The 20527-nt window shown below is 33.7% G+C and overlaps 1 protein-coding gene across 3 annotated transcripts in view; it reads right to left on the reverse strand.

Annotated features, from left to right (window-relative positions):
* Positions 1-20527, reverse strand: part of VPS50 (VPS50 subunit of EARP/GARPII complex) — a 133372-nt gene that overhangs the window by 69093 nt on the left and 43752 nt on the right. For 2 of the 3 annotated variants that reach the window (XM_058725086.1, XM_058725085.1), the window contains 4 exons: positions 19475-19517; positions 17634-17732; positions 15861-16001; positions 123-255 (listed from right to left, as the gene is read on the reverse strand). In XM_058725086.1, coding sequence (XP_058581069.1) covers positions 123-255; positions 15861-16001; positions 17634-17732; positions 19475-19517 — 416 coding nt within the window. The remainder of the gene's footprint in view (positions 1-122; positions 256-15860; positions 16002-17633; positions 17733-19474; positions 19518-20527) is intronic. The other variant, XM_058725087.1, reaches the window with a different exon arrangement.

Raw genomic sequence — 20527 nt, forward strand, 5'->3', positions numbered from 1 at the left:
GCTTGGGATTCTCTCTCTCCCTCTCTCTCTGCCCTCCCCTGCTCAGGCTTTCTTTCTCTCTCTGTTTCTCAAAATAAATAAATAAACTTAAAAAAAAATTATAGATTAAAATGATTTCATACCAGCAGCAGAAGTAGTATCCTCATTGTCATGCTTTTCATGCCATTCCATAGTCCTGTAATAGCTGAGCATAACTTCCCATAGTGCTTTGCACAGGTCTGCAAGGCATGGAATATAGCTGTCTGGGGTAACATGCTGAAGAAAATGAGAAAAGTTAACTTGAAAATTATCACAACTTGCCAAAAGGAAATCAATCAATCAATCATGTCATTTGTGCAAACTAAATACCTTTGACAATTTCTAAATTCTAGAAATTACATGGATATTATAGATATTCCATACCTATTAATATTTAAAAATAATGTTTTATATAATGTGGCTATGATATAATATGTGGTCTCAGATCTCCCTAATGAAAATGTGTGGATTTACCCCCCTCTATCCTTTGTATAAACTACCAGTTTGTCCTTCTGCCCTTTTTTTCCTACAGGTAGAGTGATGCCTCCATCCTATTTTGTAGGCTTTCTGTCAAAATGGAACATCTGCTTCATCATTTGAGATTTCCTAACATTTCTTCTCTTGGTAATTAACCCACAAGATTTATCTTAAATTAAAAATAAATTTAAAAAAAATTAAAAAAAAATAAATTAACCCGCAGCATTTATCATGCTGATAAAACACTGAAAGGCTAGTAAGACTGGTATATTAAGCTCTCCAAAGTAAATAGCTGGTAGAAATAAGTACATAGCAAGTATAGTTATGGTGTGACTGATGCTTAGGATAGCACAGGTCGGTAGTGGTCCTCTCTCTTTCAAGAAGTTTTTTCTCTCCATAATGATCTTTCCCTCCTCTAAGCTCCTTGTTTATTAAAACATTCATCAAGCAATTAATAAAAATACTAACTTGTATGACTCAGTCCATTTTTATGTAAGCATGTCAAATCTCTGAAATTCAACTAGGAAGTAGTAAAATAAAAGAGTTGTTAAGCTCTGGAGTCATAGCCCAAGTTGCGTTTAAGCCAAGAATGGCAGGATGGTTCAATCTTACAAAATCTATTAATGTAATTCATCATATTAACAGTGTAACAAAAAAAAATCAAATGATTATTCTAAAAGATGCTGGAATAAACCTTTTGACAAAATTCAACAGCCGTCTGTAATGATAACTAATAAAAAATAAAAATGGATGCATATTTCCTTAAGATAAGAAAACTAAGGCATACCCACTGTGGTTAGGAACAAGACAAAGAAGCCCACTATCTCCACCACTATTTAACAATGTTCTGGAGGCATTAACCAATACAATTACACTATAAAAAAGAATAAGAAGCAAATAAACAGGAAAAGAAGAAACCAAACTATATCTATCTGCAGATGATATAATAATATATCTAGAATATAATTCTTAGAGAATCAGTGATAAAAGTAACTAAAACAATAAAATAATTCAGCAAGGTAGCAGGTTATAAAATTAGTGCATTTGTATATATATTAATATATATATATATTAAATATATATTTAAAAATAATATATTTAATATTATATTATTAAATATATATATTTGTATATATATTAATTTATAAATATATAAAATAACCATTTGGAAGATACACAGAATGAGAAACTTCCACTTATAATAACAAAAGATAAAAAAGATGAAATTTTTTGGAACTTAACAAATAATGATCCAAAATTCTATAAAGAAAACTGAAAGACATAAAATAGACTTGAACAGAGAGACATCTCTTATTCTTGACTAGGATGTGTCAACATCATCAAGATACCAATTCTCCCTAATTTATGAATTTACTGAGATAGAAATTAAAAAAGGCCAGAAATAGGTCCAGCCTCATATGAAAATAGAGTATTTGATAAATATAGGTGAAGATAGTTTTTTCATAAATAGTGTTAGGATAACTGGATAGTCAGTTGGAAAAAGACAAAGTTAGACCCACTCCTCACACCATACATAAGAATAAACTCCAAAAGGATAAGAGATCTAAATGGAAAAAATAAAACTATACTAGCACTAGAAGAAAATTTGAGTTAATTCTTCCCTCAGCTTGATGTAAGGAAAGGCTTTCTAACTATGACTCAAAATTAGAGGTAATAAAATGTAAAAGTTGACACATTTTACTACATAAAAATTTTTAAAAAGAATTTACATGGCAAAACAAAACACTATAAACAAGGTCAAAAGACAAATTTAACAAACTTGAAAAATATTCACAGCATATATCGCAACAAAGAGTTAATATCATGCATTTATAAAGAACTCTCTGGGGCGTCTGGAGAGCTCAGTCAGGTAAGCATCCGACTCTTGATTTCGGCTCAGGTCATGATCTCACGGTTCATGGGATCAAGCCCCATCTTGAACTCCATACTGTCAGTGGAGCCTACTTGGGGTTCTCTCTCTTCCTCTCTCTCTGCGCCTCTCCCACTCACTCTCTTGCTCTCTCTCAAAATAAATGAATAAACTTAAAAACAAACAAACAAAAAACTCCTAAAAGTTTTTGGGGGAAAAGACCAAGCATCCTATAAAAGAATGGAAAGAAGTTACAAGCAAACTTCACAAAAAGAGATACAAAAATGCCGTTAAACATACGAAAAACATGTCCCACTTCACTCATAACAGGACACATGTACATTAAAACTACAATAAGATATAAATTCTCACTCATCAGATTGGTGAAAATTTTAAAGTTGACCACTAACAAAGAATCTCTTCTTGACCAAACTCTAGCTAAGATTCTCTGAGCCCTCTTCTTGACTAGGCCTCATTCTTGGCCTGCAAAAAATCGAACAAAACACTAACATAGTTTGTAAAAGCTCAAGGCTGCATACTAGGATGACCCTAGTCCCCATTAACATGCCTACTGAGAAAACTCAAGCCTGCCAAAAGAATTTACTGTTTCTTTCAGCTAACACCTGAAGATAGGCCTCCTGTCTCCCAGCCTGTGAGGGAGAGAGTAGGAGCCTCACTTCCATAAGTGCCAGTCAGCAAACCCAGATGGGCTTCACAAGGATTAACCCCTACCTCCCGTTTTTTGTAATTTTTCATTTCCTGACTCTAAGCTCCAACTCATACCTTTCCCCTCTAAAATGCCCAGTAACCTCTGTACAAAATGAAAGGTGAACTTGGTTCACACTGGATTCTTTTCCATTTCTCAACAGTGTATTATTGATTAAAATCTTTCCATACAACTTTAATTAGTATTTGGCTTTGTTTATCTTTGATACTCTGTATACTCTGTTGGCAAGACTATGAAAAAGCACCCACCCTCATACACTGCTAGTGGGAATGAAAAATGATATAACCCTATGGAGGAGAGTTTGGCATTGTTTAACAAAACTACATGTGCATGTTCCCTTTGACCCAGCAATCCCGCTTCTAGGAATTTATCCTGAATTTATCCTCAAACAATGTAAAAATACTTATGCACAAGATTATTTATTGTGAAGGATTATTTGTAATCACAAAATATTGGAATCCATCTAAATGTCCAAATAGGAGACTGGTTGAATAAACTAGTGTTTATACACACAAAGGAGCACTATGTGTGTATAAACTATGAAAATGATAAGTTGACAACACATATTTAAATTTTAATTAAAAAAAATTTTTCCTGGTAACCATCTGTTTGTTTGCTATAGTTAAGAGTCTGTTATTTGGTTTGTCTGTTTTTTATCCTTTGTTCATTTGTTTTGTTTCTTAAATTCCACATAAATTTTTTCTCTGACTGACTTATTTCACTTAGCATCATATTCTCTAGCTCCCTGTAAGAGGGGAGGTAGGTGAGAAGATGTGTGAAACAGGTAATGGGGATTAAGAGTACATCAAGATTTTATGAGCACTGAGTAATGTACTGAATTGTTGAATTACTCTGTTGTACACCTGAAACTAATCCAACACTGTATGTTAACTATACAGGAATTAATTTTTTTTTAAATTTCCCCTTCATGACATACATATATGAGAAAGGGAAATTTTTTTAATTATATACAAGTTTTTTATATATATAAAATATATTTTTAAAAACACTGAAGTTAGTTACCTTTACAAGGTGGGGCTGGGAATGAAATGGAAGAAACGTAGGAGGAAGTGACACTTTTCTAAGTATACCACATAGGCTATAAGTAACCTATTCATAGAAGAATTAGAATGACCATCCACATTTACACATGGCTTACAGAGATTAATATAAAATATTATTGCATATTTATGCCATAATTTGGAGTAATTTTTTATGTATATATTTCATGTTTACTTTTATAATTCACACTTGACAATGAACCAGTCTTGATTGTTTTTCCCTTTGGTTTATTTTTATCCCATCATAGCAAATCTCTTATAGCACACACATTTAATAAAAACTTGATACTGATGCACATGGTCAAGAAAAAGTCAAAAGCAGAGGGCAAAGAAAAAAAAAATCACAAAAAAAGTTCTGGGCTGCAACTCCTCAATCATTCACCTAAATAAAGGTACTCTTCTACAAGTCAATTTTTGTCACTTTCATAAACTCAACTTTACATAAATTTATATTTATATTATGCAAATAAATTTAATCTAATTATATACCAACATTCTTTGGGGTAGATAAAAGGAAGACAATTCTTATTTCTTCCCAAAGAAAAATTATGGCTATACAAAGAATTGTGTTATAGCCCACCAATTAATTTTTATTATACTTGTCACAGTTTAACAAACCAGAAAATTGAATCTTAGAACTACTACTACCTTCTATTTTCCACCCAGCCACTGTCTAGGTACGTTATTTGCCTATTTTTTCTAGGAAAAGTAGGTTCTTTACTACGTTTCATCTTGACGATTTGCTGAAATTTAATGTGTTTGGAAAAGATACACAGAGATGTATTCGTATTTTTTCCCAAAAAAAGTTGAAATTATTGAAGTTATAGCAAGCTTTTTCTCACCAAACTGACCCAAGTGTAAATAATTCATAAATCCAGCTAAACCACTGCACATGCCCAAAAGTCTCCCAAAAGAATCCATATTTTATCATCTTCAAAAATGTTCATACATACAAACATAAGACTATGATGTACTGAGCACAAGATAACAAGATGACTCTTGCCTAAAATTTTAATTTAAAATAGAAACAAATGCAGAGATTCATTGTACTAAATACATACACAAACAGTTTAAGAAAAAAGGGCAAGGTGGGCTAGATAAAAAAATACTGTTTTCAATACATTTAAGCCCAGATGGTTAATTTCTGCACTTGAAGACCATGTTGGCAATAAATTAAAAGAGTCATTTCATTTTAAAACTGGACTCCAAAAACCACTTTCCACTATACCATGTAACTAAGTGGTGTCAACTCCCATAGCAACAAATGGTTCTCTCATGCTTTTAACACCTTATTACTAAAATCATTCACAACTAGTATTCTCTCATTACTTTAAAAAAATCTCCTCTAAATTTCAAATAGAGAAACTTTATTACACAGACATGGGTGAATCATAACTATAACAAAAGAAATTCAAAGAAACCAACAAATAAGCAAATAATTGAGTAAGTAATCAAAAACTAAAAGGCAGGCCAAGAAGAGAATCTGGGTTTCTGAATTAACAGCCCATGAAACCTCCACTCAGACATCTATTCTTTTTCACACCAGCAAGGCATATTAGAAACAGGCTTAGAGAAGGAACTGGAAGTCCTGGGTCCAGCCAGCACCAGTTCTACAACTTATCAGTCACATACCCTTCCACAAAACACCACTCTGGATTTAAGTTTCACCTTTCACAAAATAGTGTTAGAGATTCCTGATCTAACTACCTCATCACTAGTTTAATCCACTCACCAATTACTAAATGCTTAATACTTCATCTCAGTTGAAATCCCAATTAAGGGAGGATTCATTTAGAAAAAAACCAGGAATACCAAGGCAGAGGAGCACCATATTGTAATTCCAGTTCTATGTTTGTATCACGTATCAATCATAGCAATGAAATCTTGATCAATTTAGATAATATTCACAGCAAGACATCCCAAAGAACTGAAATAACATGTCTTTAAATTCTTTTAAAAATTAAGAATATATGGGAAATAGAAATTTAATTATCAAATATTACTCTGTGTTCAAGAGCTATTTTCCATTGCCATTCTTTGAAAGCTAGTAGTGTCAATTTATTCAGCAAAGGTTGTGAGGTGAAGGGAAAAGAAAAAAAAGTACGGTATTTTAGAAATATCTCTCGGGGCGCCTGGGTGGCTCAGTCGGTTAAGCGTCCGACTTCGGCTCAGGTCACGATCTCACAGTCTGTGAGTTCGAGCCCCGCGTCGGGCTCTAGGCTGATGGCTCAGAGCCTGGAGCCTGCTTCTGATTCTGTGTCTCCCTCTCTCTCTGCCCCTCCCCCATTCATGCTCTGTCTCTCTCTGTCTCAAAAATAAATAAAAACGTTAAAAAAAAAAAATTAAAAAAAAAAAGAAATATCTCTCAAAAACATACAGACAAGAAAGAATATTTTAAGTAATCTAAAATATTTTAAATCCATAACCTCTATACAGATAACATAGATCTCTAGTAACTCTGAAGCTTATAAAAGGTAACAGAGGGAGCAGGATTTGGAGAATATTCACTAATCTGGATATTACAATGTAAAAATTTCAACACAGTATTACCATTATGCTTCACTATTCAAACATCAAAATAGGCTTTTTTTTTAAAATGTGTATCTATTTTTATTTTTGAGAGAGAATGTGCGTGCATGTGAAGGGGAGGAGCAGAGAGAGAGAGGGAGAGGGAGAATCCCAAGCAGGCTCCACATTATCGGCACAGAGCCCGATGCGAGGCTCAAACTCATGAACCATGAGATCATGATCTGAGTGGAGTAGGACGCTTAACCAACTGATCTGAGCGGAGTAGGAGCTGAGTGGGACACTTAACCAACTGAGCCACCCAGGCATCCCCCAAATAGGCTTCCTAATCAAATCTTGAAGAACACTTTAAAAAAATCCACAGATATCATATCCCTTTCTTCTTCACTGTCAGCTAACACTTTGCACCTTCCATTTCTGCTATTTAACCATCTCAACCAACAAACATACCTGGTCAAAATAAAAATTATGAAATTAGCTTATTAAAACAGCAACATTCCAGCCCAGACTATCAGCAGTAAGTGAGACTCTAGAGGACATTTTCAAAGAACGTGAAATGAACATAAGCAGCCTTTCCAAATCTGAAGCATGCAATGAAAAAAAGTCATCTTTTAAAAGTTGCTTAAGTGCAAAGTGGTAAATATGAAAAAAAAGATGCTGCAGAATTTAGTTTTCTCTTATTAATTTACTTTTATATTCCTCAGAAATCTCTACTACCAAATACAAAAATTTCAGAAAGATAATTTTTCTATTAAAACGTCAAAATAAAAATTCTTAAGGAATATCTTAAGGTATTTTTTGTTGTTTCACTTTGATTTAGCACTCTGATCACATCATGACAAACATAAAGGGAACAGATGTCTTGGCATCCTCACAGGGCTCCCCAACTCCCAGCCGCTGCCACCCTCCACCCCCAACTTCAAACACACACTGATAGATTAAAAAAAAAAAAAAACCCACAAAGAGTTAGCAGTATCTTCAGATGAATACCGCTAGTGCTGTGAGCTGCATCACCAGAAGCTGGTAGGGAGGACCATTGCCTGTCCGGGAGGACCACTGCCTGTTGGGGAGGCTTCAGGAAAGATGTTGCAGATTCAAACAGCACTTGGCCCTGGAGCTAAAAACATCTAAACTCCAGACCTAAGGAAGTGTCTGGGCCAAGCAATTACAAGATCTTTCCAACCTTGAATTACTTCTGTGAGGGCCACACTGTAGAAAATATGAATATCTTCAGTACTTTTTAGCCACTGGAAGCCAGAAATGTGCACAGTATAGCGGACTGGATAGCCACACGTTTGGGCTTAGGGCCCGACTTTGTGACTTACTCAGTCATGATGTTATAAATATCACTTCATTTATCTAAACACCTTAAGGGATAAAGCAAATAATCTAAATTCTCTCTACTAGGTTATTCTGAAGCTTTAAACACTATGACTGTCCAAAGACAACAATATACATACGCTGTAGCAAAACTTCTCTTATGTCAAACTGGATTCATTCATGATTTAAAAACACAAATGTATCATGGTGAAAAAACAGGCACTCTCATCTCCTAGGCATTTTTATCATTAATGCTAAAATTGTATATATCTATGAAGTCATATGCAATAAGTATGATATAAATGATGCTAACTCGGAACTAAGAACCTCGCACCTTCTAAATTGTGAAACAGAAAGGTCTCCTTTAAATTCAAATTGCTATTAAATGGCCTTAATCAAATAGACAGTTTAATACTCAAACAAAGCAGGTATAATCAGAATACATAATTTATCTTTCAAAGTTACAAGTGATAAAATGCTGTGAGATTACCACAAAAAAAGGGGCAGTATTTAAATGTAAAAACACTATCAAATTAAAAATAAGGTTTCTTGACAGGTCTCAAGAATGACTTTCTACCAGGAAATTATTTTTTGTTTCTGCTGACAGTGTGTGCCAGGCTTTAAAAATAGGTTGGTTTTTCAACATTTATTCCCATCCTCCACCACAACACACACACACACACACACACACACACACACACACACACATCACCCAGCAGACTACCTTACACTGACTGGTTCTTAGCTGTGGGCAGCCCAGGGGCCTTGCCACACCTGAGCCAGTTTCAAGTGACCAGAAAACCCCTCCATTTCCAAAGAGGCAAGGCTGGATGCCCAGATAACTACAACCCAAAGTATGTACTCTATTGGCACTCATTAGTCCCCAAGAATACTGAAAACAACCAAATATTCATACTAAAAATCCAGTTAAAGCAAGTCAGACAACCTAACACTGCTCACTACCCCAACCCCCCAGCTCCCACCCCAGACACAGCCACATACATTGTGCCTGTTGGAATCCAAGACCCAGCTCAAAAGCTGCAGCTTTCTCTTAACAATAAGATACGGTTTTGCTTTCCTTAGAACCTTAAAGAACTACGTTGACCCCAATGACACTTTATGTTGTTTCAACTTTTCTTATCCTACCTCTGATCATAATTAATGTGATCTTACTAGGTTATAAATTCTGTAAAGCCTTATCTATCCTTGTTGAGCTAAACTGATTACTTGATTAACAAAAGCTGAGCAATGACAAGGGAACTGGTTTTTAACTTAGCAAGTCAGAGTACCAAGATAATGGAATTTTATGTCCTATTCCAGCATCCATGAAAGAAAGGGTCACAGGCTAGCGTGTCAGTTTGCAAGTAGGATAAAATTTCAGACCCTTCACGGTTCTTGACAATCCAGAGAATAAATGGCAGAGAAAATTTTTCCTTACCTATCTTTTGATTATTAAGTTTTGAACTTTAAAAATTACCAAAACCTAATTTTACCTTAAATATATAAAAATCAATATATATTCATATATAAAAAATATATGAGTGGTGATGGTACAAATATGTGATAATAAATCCAACAGCTGATTCTTTGGAGTATTCTACAACTGACCTGAGACAGCAACTCAAGTAAATACATAATATTGCTCTTCTAAGTAAAAAGGCTTCTCTCTTTGACCAAATGTTCAAATTTGTAGCTTCCAGTAAGACAGAAAATATCTGTTCACCTATCTAACCAAATCAACCAAATTAACCCCAATAATCAATTAAGTGCCCCAGTTGAATTTCCTTCACATCCTAAATATGCCTGAATGGTAAACAACATAAATTATTTTGATATGCTACCTTCTGGTATCTGACAATTAAGCTATTAAATACAAAATAATCAGCATTCATGTGTACAAGGAGACGGATAAGAGCAGACATTGCTGATGAGGAGTGAAAACTGAAACACACTTTCTAGAGGGCAATTTTGGAAAAATGAACCAAAAGCCTTTCACAATACAATTTCATTTCTCAACACTTATCCTAAATAATTAAAGATGTAGGCAAAGACTTAGCTTTAAGTCTATTTACTATAATGTTGTTCATAATGACAAAAGCTAGAAATAACATAAATACCTAAGAATAGGAAGCTGGTTAATTAATCCACAGGATCTTACACTGAAACACTGTCAAGCTATTAAAAGTTATGTGGGTAGCATATTTACTGAAATGGAAAATTATTTATAATATAGAAAGTGGGAAAAATGTTATAAAACTGTGTATACAGCATAATCCCACTTTTAAAAGCTATTTGCTTACATACACATTAAAAGAACCAGCTTTGCATGCATAAATATTAATTTTCTCCTTTTTGCTTATCTATATTTTCTTACAACTAATGTTTTACTTGTATAATTTCAAATATGTATACTTTTAAGAGTAAACATGTTAATTAATGATTGCTTAATTTGAGCAACTATTTATATAATCTACATTCTGTCTAAATCTATAAAGATTGTAAGTGATAGAACATAAATACTAGACTAGTTTAAGTCAGAAAACAGCAAAAGGATAAAGAGGCAGTTAATTCTACAGAGAACAAAAACATGATTATTACTATACATGAACATTGAATTTAGCTCTGAACTTCCTAGCGACTTATCATTCATTGTAAAGACAGTCCATATACTCTCACACCATTTGATGAGAGAAAATATATTCTTCATAACAGAAAATGCCCTGAGAGTTTGGGAATAGAAACATGTTTTGACTAAAAAGAAGACTTGTCTTTAGGTTTCTATATGAACATCAAAATGAACTATATCTTCAACAGAGGACTTACTAAAGACATTTACTAACTCTCAAAAAACTGACACTGAATTATAATTCAATATCAAGAGCTCCTACTCAGAAGAATGAAAGTTTAAAAGCCTAGAAGAATGGAGTATTACACTAGCCTTCGGTTTGTCTCTCTACGATGTATGCACACAAGGCACCTGTAAAAGTACACAGCACAAAGAAGGTACATAATGTTGGTTTCCTTTCCGTCACATTTAACTTAAATTTGAAATGTGTCAACACCACACCAATTAGAGACTAAGAGGGAAATCCAATTTACTCAAGAAACATTAAGCACCTCCAATGGGCCAGACTCTGAGAAAACTCATACTGAAATGATTTCAAAAATTTTTTTCTAAAAAAACAAAAAATAAAAACAAACAAACAAACAAACAAACAAAAAACTAACTCATTTTTCACCAAAGTATTACTACATTACCAAGCTCATTTCAAAAACAGAACTCAAAACTCATTAAGTTCATTTGGAAATGAAAAACTGAAAAATGGTTGGAAAAATTTCAGCCAGATTTAGCCAGCTTTATTATCATAAAATTAATCAATAACATCCTAATTAACATCTTAAAAAAGCTCCCCAAAGAAATCCAACAGCCTGCCAAACAAGGCTGTAAATAAATTTTTATAAATGATGCATACTTCATAAACTTTCAAATAACCTACAAATAGTTTCTCTACAAAGTTACTAAATAAAGAGCATCTACTTGGTGTCTAGAAATCTCTCCACAGACTGGTATAAACATGTAGGGGTACATCAATGTACCCCACAATGTATTTGTGCTTCAAAATAATGTACATATTTTTAAAGCCTAAATTACTGATCTAAATAAAAACTGTAAGCCAATATATTCAAGAAAAACAGGAAAACCAGACAGAAAGATAAACTATAAAAAGAAAAATTGTGCTTCTAATTAAATCTTTCAGAAAACATTGTTTAGTAAAGAAAGAAAAGTAAGTACATTCAATTACAAAATGATTTCAGAAAGTTCAAAGCCAACTAAACTTTTAAACTCAGAGCAGTGGCTGACAGGACACAGAATTGGAGAAATGTCATAACAGAATAGGATGCTATTGGCCTTAAAAACTCTGAAGTTCTTGGTTTATCAGAGTAAACAGAAACAGAACACTAATTTTGCCCCAGATTTCTTTGTAAAGGGATATCAAAGAAAAAAAAATAGTACAATTTCATTCTAGCTCCTCTAGTAATAAACAGATACCTGTGAGTGGTTTAAAATAATACTATGAATGAGGGCAAGCAGATGATTAGAGTTCTATTTCCAATCTCTTTCCATTTAAATGAAACATAACTGTTCCCTATTTCCAGGAACTCTCATCCCTCTCTCAACTCTGCTGAGTATACTATTTCATGTATTTCATTTTTTAATGTTATATTTAAATGCTATCTAGGATTAAGGATTTCCTTCAAAATATTGCTATTAAACAGAGAAAACCAACTGCCCAAATGCCTGAACTCTTTCTTCTCATTTCTAAAATATACCAGTCAACACCTTTTACACATCTCCTGAGGGCTGTGTTCCTTCTTTCTTACCTGACATAAGACTCTACCTAAATAAGTATTTTTTAAATGTTTTATTTTGTTTGTTTTTTTGTTTGTTTATTGAGACAGAGAGAGACAGAATACAAGCAGGGGAGGGCCAGAGAGAGAGGGAGATACAGTTTCCGAAGCAGGTTCCAGGCTCTGAGCTGTCAGTGCAGAACCCAATTCGGGGCTCGAACCCATGAACCATGAGATCATGACCTGAGCTGAAGTTGGATGCTTAACCAACTGAGCCACCCAGGCGCCCCACTCAATATGTATTATCAGTTACTTTTAATTGGGGCTAAAATGATTCACAATTGCTACGTATTAAAAAATCAAGAACCTTACATTCAAAAACAAGGTTCCTTCACAAATCATCTCCCTTGCTTGAGCTGTGCCATTACAGATCCTTTATATGTGTTTCCACCAGGAAAACATATTTAAATTTCCTTTCATCAGTTTATTTACTAAATTTCTAAGGGTTGTTTCCATTTTTCTCTCCTGAAGTAATCACCTTCATCTGTAGAATTCAGTTTCTAAAAGGTCACATCTTTTCATCAAACTAACAAATAAATAAATCTGATGAGAAATAATTTCTTTCTAATCTTCCCTGGTTTAAACATGTCAAATAGAATACAATATTATAAAACAAATTAAAACTTGCTTAGGTTTCAAAGAGATATCCACACCCGTCTGCTTGTAACAGTACTGCTTAAATACTTCTAAGAGGCATGGGGTAAAGTTCTGAACTTTGTTAATTTTTTGTTGAGAATTGTGCCAAACAAAATGGGCCACCTTAAAATGGATCATATCCTTCACCTCATTATTCAGCTCCTCTACAACATAAAGAGCCCACCATACCTAATTTTGTTAAATCCTTTTCTCAAAGAAATTCCTCCAGGGGGCATCTGGGTGGCTCCAGTTGGTTAAGTTTCCAACTCTTGATTTTGGCTCAGGTCATGATCTTACTGTTTGTGAGATGGAGCCCCGTGTTGGGCTCTGTGCTAACAGTGCAGAGCCTGCTTGGGATTCTCTCCTCCCTCTCTGCCCGCCCCTCCCCTGTGTTCTCTCTCTCTCTCACTCTCTCAAAATAAATAAATAAAATTAACTTAAAAAAAAGAAAAGAAATTTCTCCATGAAGCCATCATCAACATCTGCTATTACTCTCACCACTTCAAAACTCCTTCAAAGAATGTTTTAGCACAGCCTGAATATAAACCAGGAGTGTAAACTGTGTTGGATGTATAACAACGTATGTGCCAGCTGTTCTGTACAGGGGCTGGGAGGGTGGTTCTATGACAAAGCTCTAGTATACCAATAAATCACTTGTTTCCTTAATTTAATTGTATATACCTCGCTGTAATCATACACAGATGAATAATTTTATAAAGAATTACCACATGTTTCCTAGAGTCATTTTAAGAAGGATTTACTCAAAATAAAATCAAGGAAGATAAGCCCTTTGTTATCTGATAATTTAAATATACACAGCTACTTCAAAAATCAGCTTTACAAAAAACAGTGAAATTGTTTAAAAATGCTATAGTAAAAACTTTAAGCACAAATTTTTGTTCATAAACATTTATAAATTAAGTACAACTTTCATCTTTGTATTTTGTAAATGCACAGAGAACTTTCTCAAGAAGTAGGAGCACAAATATGTCTCTGACTTAAAAACATATCAAAGTTTAATGGTAACAAAGTACACTATACATACACACAAACACACACCAGATTTAATCAAAGTAAAGACTTAAGGACAAAAGCCTAATTTGTTTAAATGTTTGTTTTAATTATTTTTTTTGTTTTAATTATTAAAAGTTATTTTCTGTTGTAACAGAGAAATCACTAACTTGTAATAAATTGCTTTACCATGAGACATCTATTTGTGACAACACTAATATAATCAAAAAAATGAAACTGATTGCTTGGATATTTAATTTAAAAATTATACTATGAACCTAAGAAAACACATGGATAAGAAGATAAACAACACATTTCAAAATCACTGAAATATAACAAATGATGGCTGTACTTAGAACTGGATAACTAAAAATGTAATTATGCAACTATATCACACTTGAAGTTAATAATCATTAAATTTGTGAAATAGTTCTCGTGATTTATGAAATGATTTTTGAAAAAAAAAATTTAAGCTTTATTAACAACCATCCACTGCCATTATTAACTTAATCCTTAATCCATCCAATATAATCACATCCTCCTGGAATATTTATTGTCTCTTAAGTAAGAATACTTCCCAATGGCCATAAAACCTGCACTTTTGACAAACTCAGTAAAGAATGAAGATTAGCTAAATTTTACACTGGTTTCTAGACATAATTACAGTAGAGAATAGATATCGACTTGCCATAACTGTTATTTTCTGAGTAGACGTTAGAAATAATTCAAGAAAGTCTCCAGTGAGAGACACAGAACATTGTTGAGCTAGAAATAAAGAGACCAAGGTCAACAATGACCTCCATATTGTCAAATCAAGTGGTCATTTCTGTAATATCACCTTATACAGACTCTCAGAAGCATATGACATCGGTTTACAGTCAATTCTTCTTGAAATACTTCTTCTGTAGGCTGTTCCACCATCTCCTAGTTTTTCTCCTACCCAGCTAGCTGCTCTTTCTCAGACTCTTCTATTGGTCTCTCCTCCCTACCTAATCCCTGAATGTCACAAGGCCCAAGGGCCCCATAGTTCATTTCTCTACACCCATTTCCCCAATATTCTTATCAAGTACCATGGACTTAAGTACAGTTAGATGCTGATGACTCCCAAATCTAACTTCAGCTCTTGTCTCCAGAAGTTCTTTTATCCAACTGCCTCCTCAACAAGTCCACTTGAATGTTAATTGGCATCAAACAGAATTCATGACTTTCTACTACAAATCAGTCTTCCTTGTAAACACAAATGACACCATTGTTCTCCCAGTTGTTCATCATTCTCTTTTCCTCACACTCTATATCAATCCATCAGCAGGACCAATTCTAAAACAGAGCCCAACTCAGTTCACTTCTCACCCGTGGTTATATGACCCATAGACCTCTGTTTCTTTAAGAATGAAAAGAAATTGGTTACAGATGCTGACAAAAATAGCATTTATACACATGGAAAGACTGACCGAAAGTGTATACAGGGAACCAGCAAAGATGATTGCTTTAGAAGGACCTTACATGCAATCACAGAAGAGAATTAAAAGCCTGAGAGAAAAGGGTAAAAGAAGCTATGACAGAGTAAAGAGTCCATTTAGAAGCAACTGCACTCCATAAATCTATACTACCTCATCAACCTTTACCATTTGTGTGACTGAATCTTCCATTACGAGAAAAAGAATAATATGGGGGAAAAAAAACGTTTGGCAAACATATTTGTTTTTATTTCAGTAGCATCTTCAAATAATAGGTGCTATGAAAAATGGAATATGAATTTAAAAACTAAAAAAGACATATGAACAGTTATTAAATTACTACATACTGTACAGAGATCCTTATATTGCAGCTTTTGGAATTTTGTATCTGTGTTTCCTGAACATAGTTCCACATAACCAAGAACAACTTGAAACACAGTATTATGAATGGCTTGAGTGAAGTGCATGTGAAGTTGATCCATTGCTGTCTATGGAAAGAAAAAAACATATAACATAATTTCATGTTATTAAAATAAATAAATTTCAATGGATGTGAAAAACATAAGAAAAAAATCTTTACCAATTATAAATTAGGCACAAAGATCACTGTTTTTCATAAAATTATAATTGTACTGTTGATTATTTGCAAATAACCCTTCAAGTAACCATAACATCATATTCCTAAAGATAAATATGAATCGTGAACACTGCTCTGTTGCTTTGTGTTTATGACTGGTACCCATCCTGCTCTTTCTTAGACATGTCAGGCATAATCACACCTTTGGATTCGCTTTGCCATCATTCCCTTATATTGTTCAGGATGCTTCTCAATGGTCACCTTCTCAAAGAACCATTTCTTGATCATCCTGTATAAATCAGTACTTTGCATGACTCTATAGGCTTATGCTGATATCTATTTCTTTACAGCACTTGTTACAGCCAACATCCTGCTTCCCTCACTAAAAGACACATGAGGGCTCATACAGAGGTGCCTGGAGCAATGCACACTGTAGGTACTAATAAATATTTAACAAGTAAAAGAATTAGCCTAATGGGGGAAATTAGATGTTATAATCATATTCTTAAGGGTCTTTAAATATGTCTCCCAAAATTACCAAGCGTCTACCTTCTTGTAATTTTTCCTAGGTAGCCTAAGACACACAAATTAACTAACTACGGTAAACAACCAAATTTCTTTATCCAGATTTTAAAATGTAAACAGAGTTTAAGTGGTTGGGTAAATTCTTAGATCTCCTTCTAAGGAGATCATTTAAGGGAAGAAACATTTACATCTATCATATTTAGCTATTTTTTAGATAAATGTATAATCCTATACATGGAGATGGTACAATTAACTTTCAAACAATGACATCCTTTGCAAGTTTTTCAAGGAAGCCCTTGAACAGTAAGAGTATGTAAAGCCATGCACCATGAGGGTAAGTGAGAACAATCGGAGAACAAAAGAATTGTTTGAAAAATCTGATAAATGAGGGGCACCTGGGTGGCTCAGTCAATTAAACCTCTGACTCTTGATTTTGGCTCAGGTCATGATCTCACAGTGTGTGGGATCAAGCCCTGCATCGGGCTCTGTGCTTGAGATTCTTTCTCTCCCTCTCTCTCTTTGCCCCTCCCCCACACATACTGTCACACACTCTCTCTCAAAATAAATAAATAAGCATTAAAAAAAGAGAAAAATCCAATAAATGAAATGGACCTATTTTACAGGTAAACATACACAGTACACAAAAGTTTACATACCACTTTGAGGGAAACATGCTGGCCCATCTAGGAACCATGAATCTCAATCAGGACCAAGAGCTGAGGTACAAGACTACACATCCTTTCCAAATGAATTATCTTATAATACACTTTCTTAAAAAAAAACCTACATAAAATTGTGAAAATATTAAACCTGACAAACACTTCATAGTTCAAAAAACCTCTGTAACGTTACACTCCATACACTCTGAGCCTATGTGAACCTATGTTAATATGGCATAAAAATTTACTTTGTTAAATGAAACTTTTTAAGGACACTCTACATTAGTAAATATATTCAGCATTCATAAAGATCAACAGATTCCCAATTAATAAAAAGTAAATATTCTTTGAAAACTAACCTGTGTTTTTCCAAGAAGTCGATAAGCTTGCTGAACCTTGGTGTAATGGTTAATGTCAAAATTCTTGCAGATTTTGGAAAGAGCTACATCCAACTGCTCCTATGGAATTAAAAGAGAAGGCAAGAGGCAGTTAAGGAATTATGTTTTCAAGGCAATGAGAAGAAAGTATTTAATTTCTCACTTTTAATTAATATCTAAAGACATCTACTATCATACTAGATTTAATAGTCAAAAACAAATTTAGTTATTTTTTTACTGTTTTTTTATTTTTGAGAGAGAGAGAGAGAGGCAGAGCACGAGCAGGGGAGGGGCAGAGAGAGAGGGAGACACAGAATCTGAAACAGGCTCCAGGCTCTGAGCTGTCAGCATAGAGCCTGACACGGGGCTCAAACTCCCGAACCATGAGATCATGACCTGAGCTGAAGTCGGAGGCTCAACCGACTGAGTCACCCAGACACTCCTAAGATGTTCTTTTTAATTTTTTTAATGTTTATTTATCTTTGAGAGAGACAGAGCGCAAGCAGGGGAGGGACAGAGAGGGAGACACAGAACCCAAAGCAGGCTCCAGACTCTGAGCTGTCAGCACAGAGCCCAATACAGAGCTCTAACTCACAAATTGCAGGCTCATGATCTGAGCCGAAGTCCGACGCGCAACTGACTGAGCCACCCAGGTGCCCCTACTAAGATGTTACTAATATGTGAGTATCTAAAAACCCATGCTTAGTGTTTCAAGGGACACCAAATGTATAATAGTAACTAAAGGAATCTTATTTTTATTTGTACTTTATGTTTCCTCAGCAATTGCTAAAATCTTACAATTGTATGAACTGAATTTGTAAGACTTAAAAAATAATAAAACAGTCCTTCTATATAATCACTAAAAAGTAATTCTCAACAAAACTACATTGACCTTCTAAGCACATACCTTAAGGTATATCTAAATGCATGAACTTTGTTTAAGAATTTCTATTTCAATGATTTCATTGTAACATAATGATTCTCTACATAAGTACAGAATAATATATATTGTGAGTGAAGAAATACTGAGCTTTCAAAAGAAAGTCCTCAATATTCAAGAGATTATTTACTTAAAAGCATTACCTTTATGTTTATCAAACTGTCATTCTTATAATTAGTAAATGATTGGATTTATGATAAAAAAAAAAAACTACCTTCAAAAAAGGTCATTTGAAAGTCCAGCCTCAATTTTTATAAGCACTCTCATCAGGAAAACAGTAAAATAAAATACCAGAAAAAAATAAGTCTAATTACATTTACTAAAACGAATACTCTGCTTTGCAATGACTGCCAAAGACAGCAATGAACTCTGAATAAATGCAGGAAGAAAAGCAAGACTTCATGCTCACAATGACATATATTTTCCTTTCCATTTCTACATTTTTGATGAACTGTATGAAATATCAGAAGGCTTAGGAATTTAGGAGGATTCATCAGCCAATAATTATTCTTATGTAACTTAGCTCACTGAACTAAAAAAGTTAATAACAAAACAATAATTAATACATGGTAAATATTTTGTCTATAATTTACATGAAAACCTATCTATAACTAACAGTTTGGGGATCTTTCCAGATATGGTGTTTTCAGATACAAAATACCATTTTCAGATCCCAAAACTCCAAAAGCATTATTGAGTTTACAAGAAGACTAACATTAACTTGACCATGCACAGATATTCCAAACAAAAAACAATAAACAAAGTGTTGTGATCTAGAACACTGGTAATAACACAAAAGTCAAAACATAAGATACATATGTACTATTCAAAAACCTCTGAAAAGAAAAAAAAACATTATAACTTATGATATAATCCTTCTTACCTCAATTTGTTCTAAAGTATCTTGAAGCTTTGAATTCAATTCACTATTAAATAAAACAGAGTTAGATGTTACTGTCTATCTTTAAAAGAGACAAACTAAGTGCTAAAGATATACTAGCTGAATAAATAATTCATAAATTCACAAATAAGTGGCAAGAGCACTAAGTTATGCTGATTCTACAGACAGTACAATAAAGCAAGGAAAATAAAAGGGTAATAATTAGAAAAGAATAAATAAAAGAGTCATTACTAGCAGTAATAGAATTGTATAGGGAGACACTCCTAAATAATCTGTAGATAAAACTAAGAATTTAAGAAATTCACAGTTGATAGCAAGTTTTAAAGATTAAAAAGTGTAATATTGATAAAAAGTAAAATTTCAAACATAAAATCAATTTCTATATATTAGGAACAAAGAATTAGATAATGAAAAATTTTTAAATACCATTTCAAAAAACCAAATATCTCAGAATAAATCTAACAAAACTATCCAATACAAAACTGTGCTAAAGTAAAGAAGTCATGAATACCTGAAGATATATACCATGTAAAAAAAACTATAACCTTTGATATAGTTATCAGTTCTCACCAAAATGATCTAGAATACCTGAAATTTTAATCAAAACTCCAGCAGGTTCTTCTTTATGTATGTATATGGAAACTGGCAAGCTGCTTCTAAAATTTATGCGGAAACTCAAATGGTTAAAAATAGTCAGGAATCAGCAACATGCAGAAGAATTAAACTAGACCACTTTCTTACACCATTCACAACAATAAACTCAAAATGGATAAAGGACCTGAATGTGAGACAGGAAACCATCAAAACACTAGAGGAGAAAGCAGGAAAAGACCTCTCTGACCTTAGCCACAGCAATTTCTTACTTGACACATCCCCAAAGGCAAGGGAATTAAAAGCAAAAATGAACTACTGGGACCTCATGAAGATAAAAAGCTTCTGCACAGCAAAGGAAACAACCAACAAAACTGAAAGGCAACTAACGGAATGGGAAAAGATATTTGCAAATGACCTATCGGACAAAGGGCTAGTATCCAA

Source organism: Neofelis nebulosa, chromosome 4 (assembly GCF_028018385.1).
Source record: "Neofelis nebulosa isolate mNeoNeb1 chromosome 4, mNeoNeb1.pri, whole genome shotgun sequence".
NCBI classification, from domain to species: domain Eukaryota; kingdom Metazoa; phylum Chordata; class Mammalia; order Carnivora; family Felidae; genus Neofelis; species Neofelis nebulosa.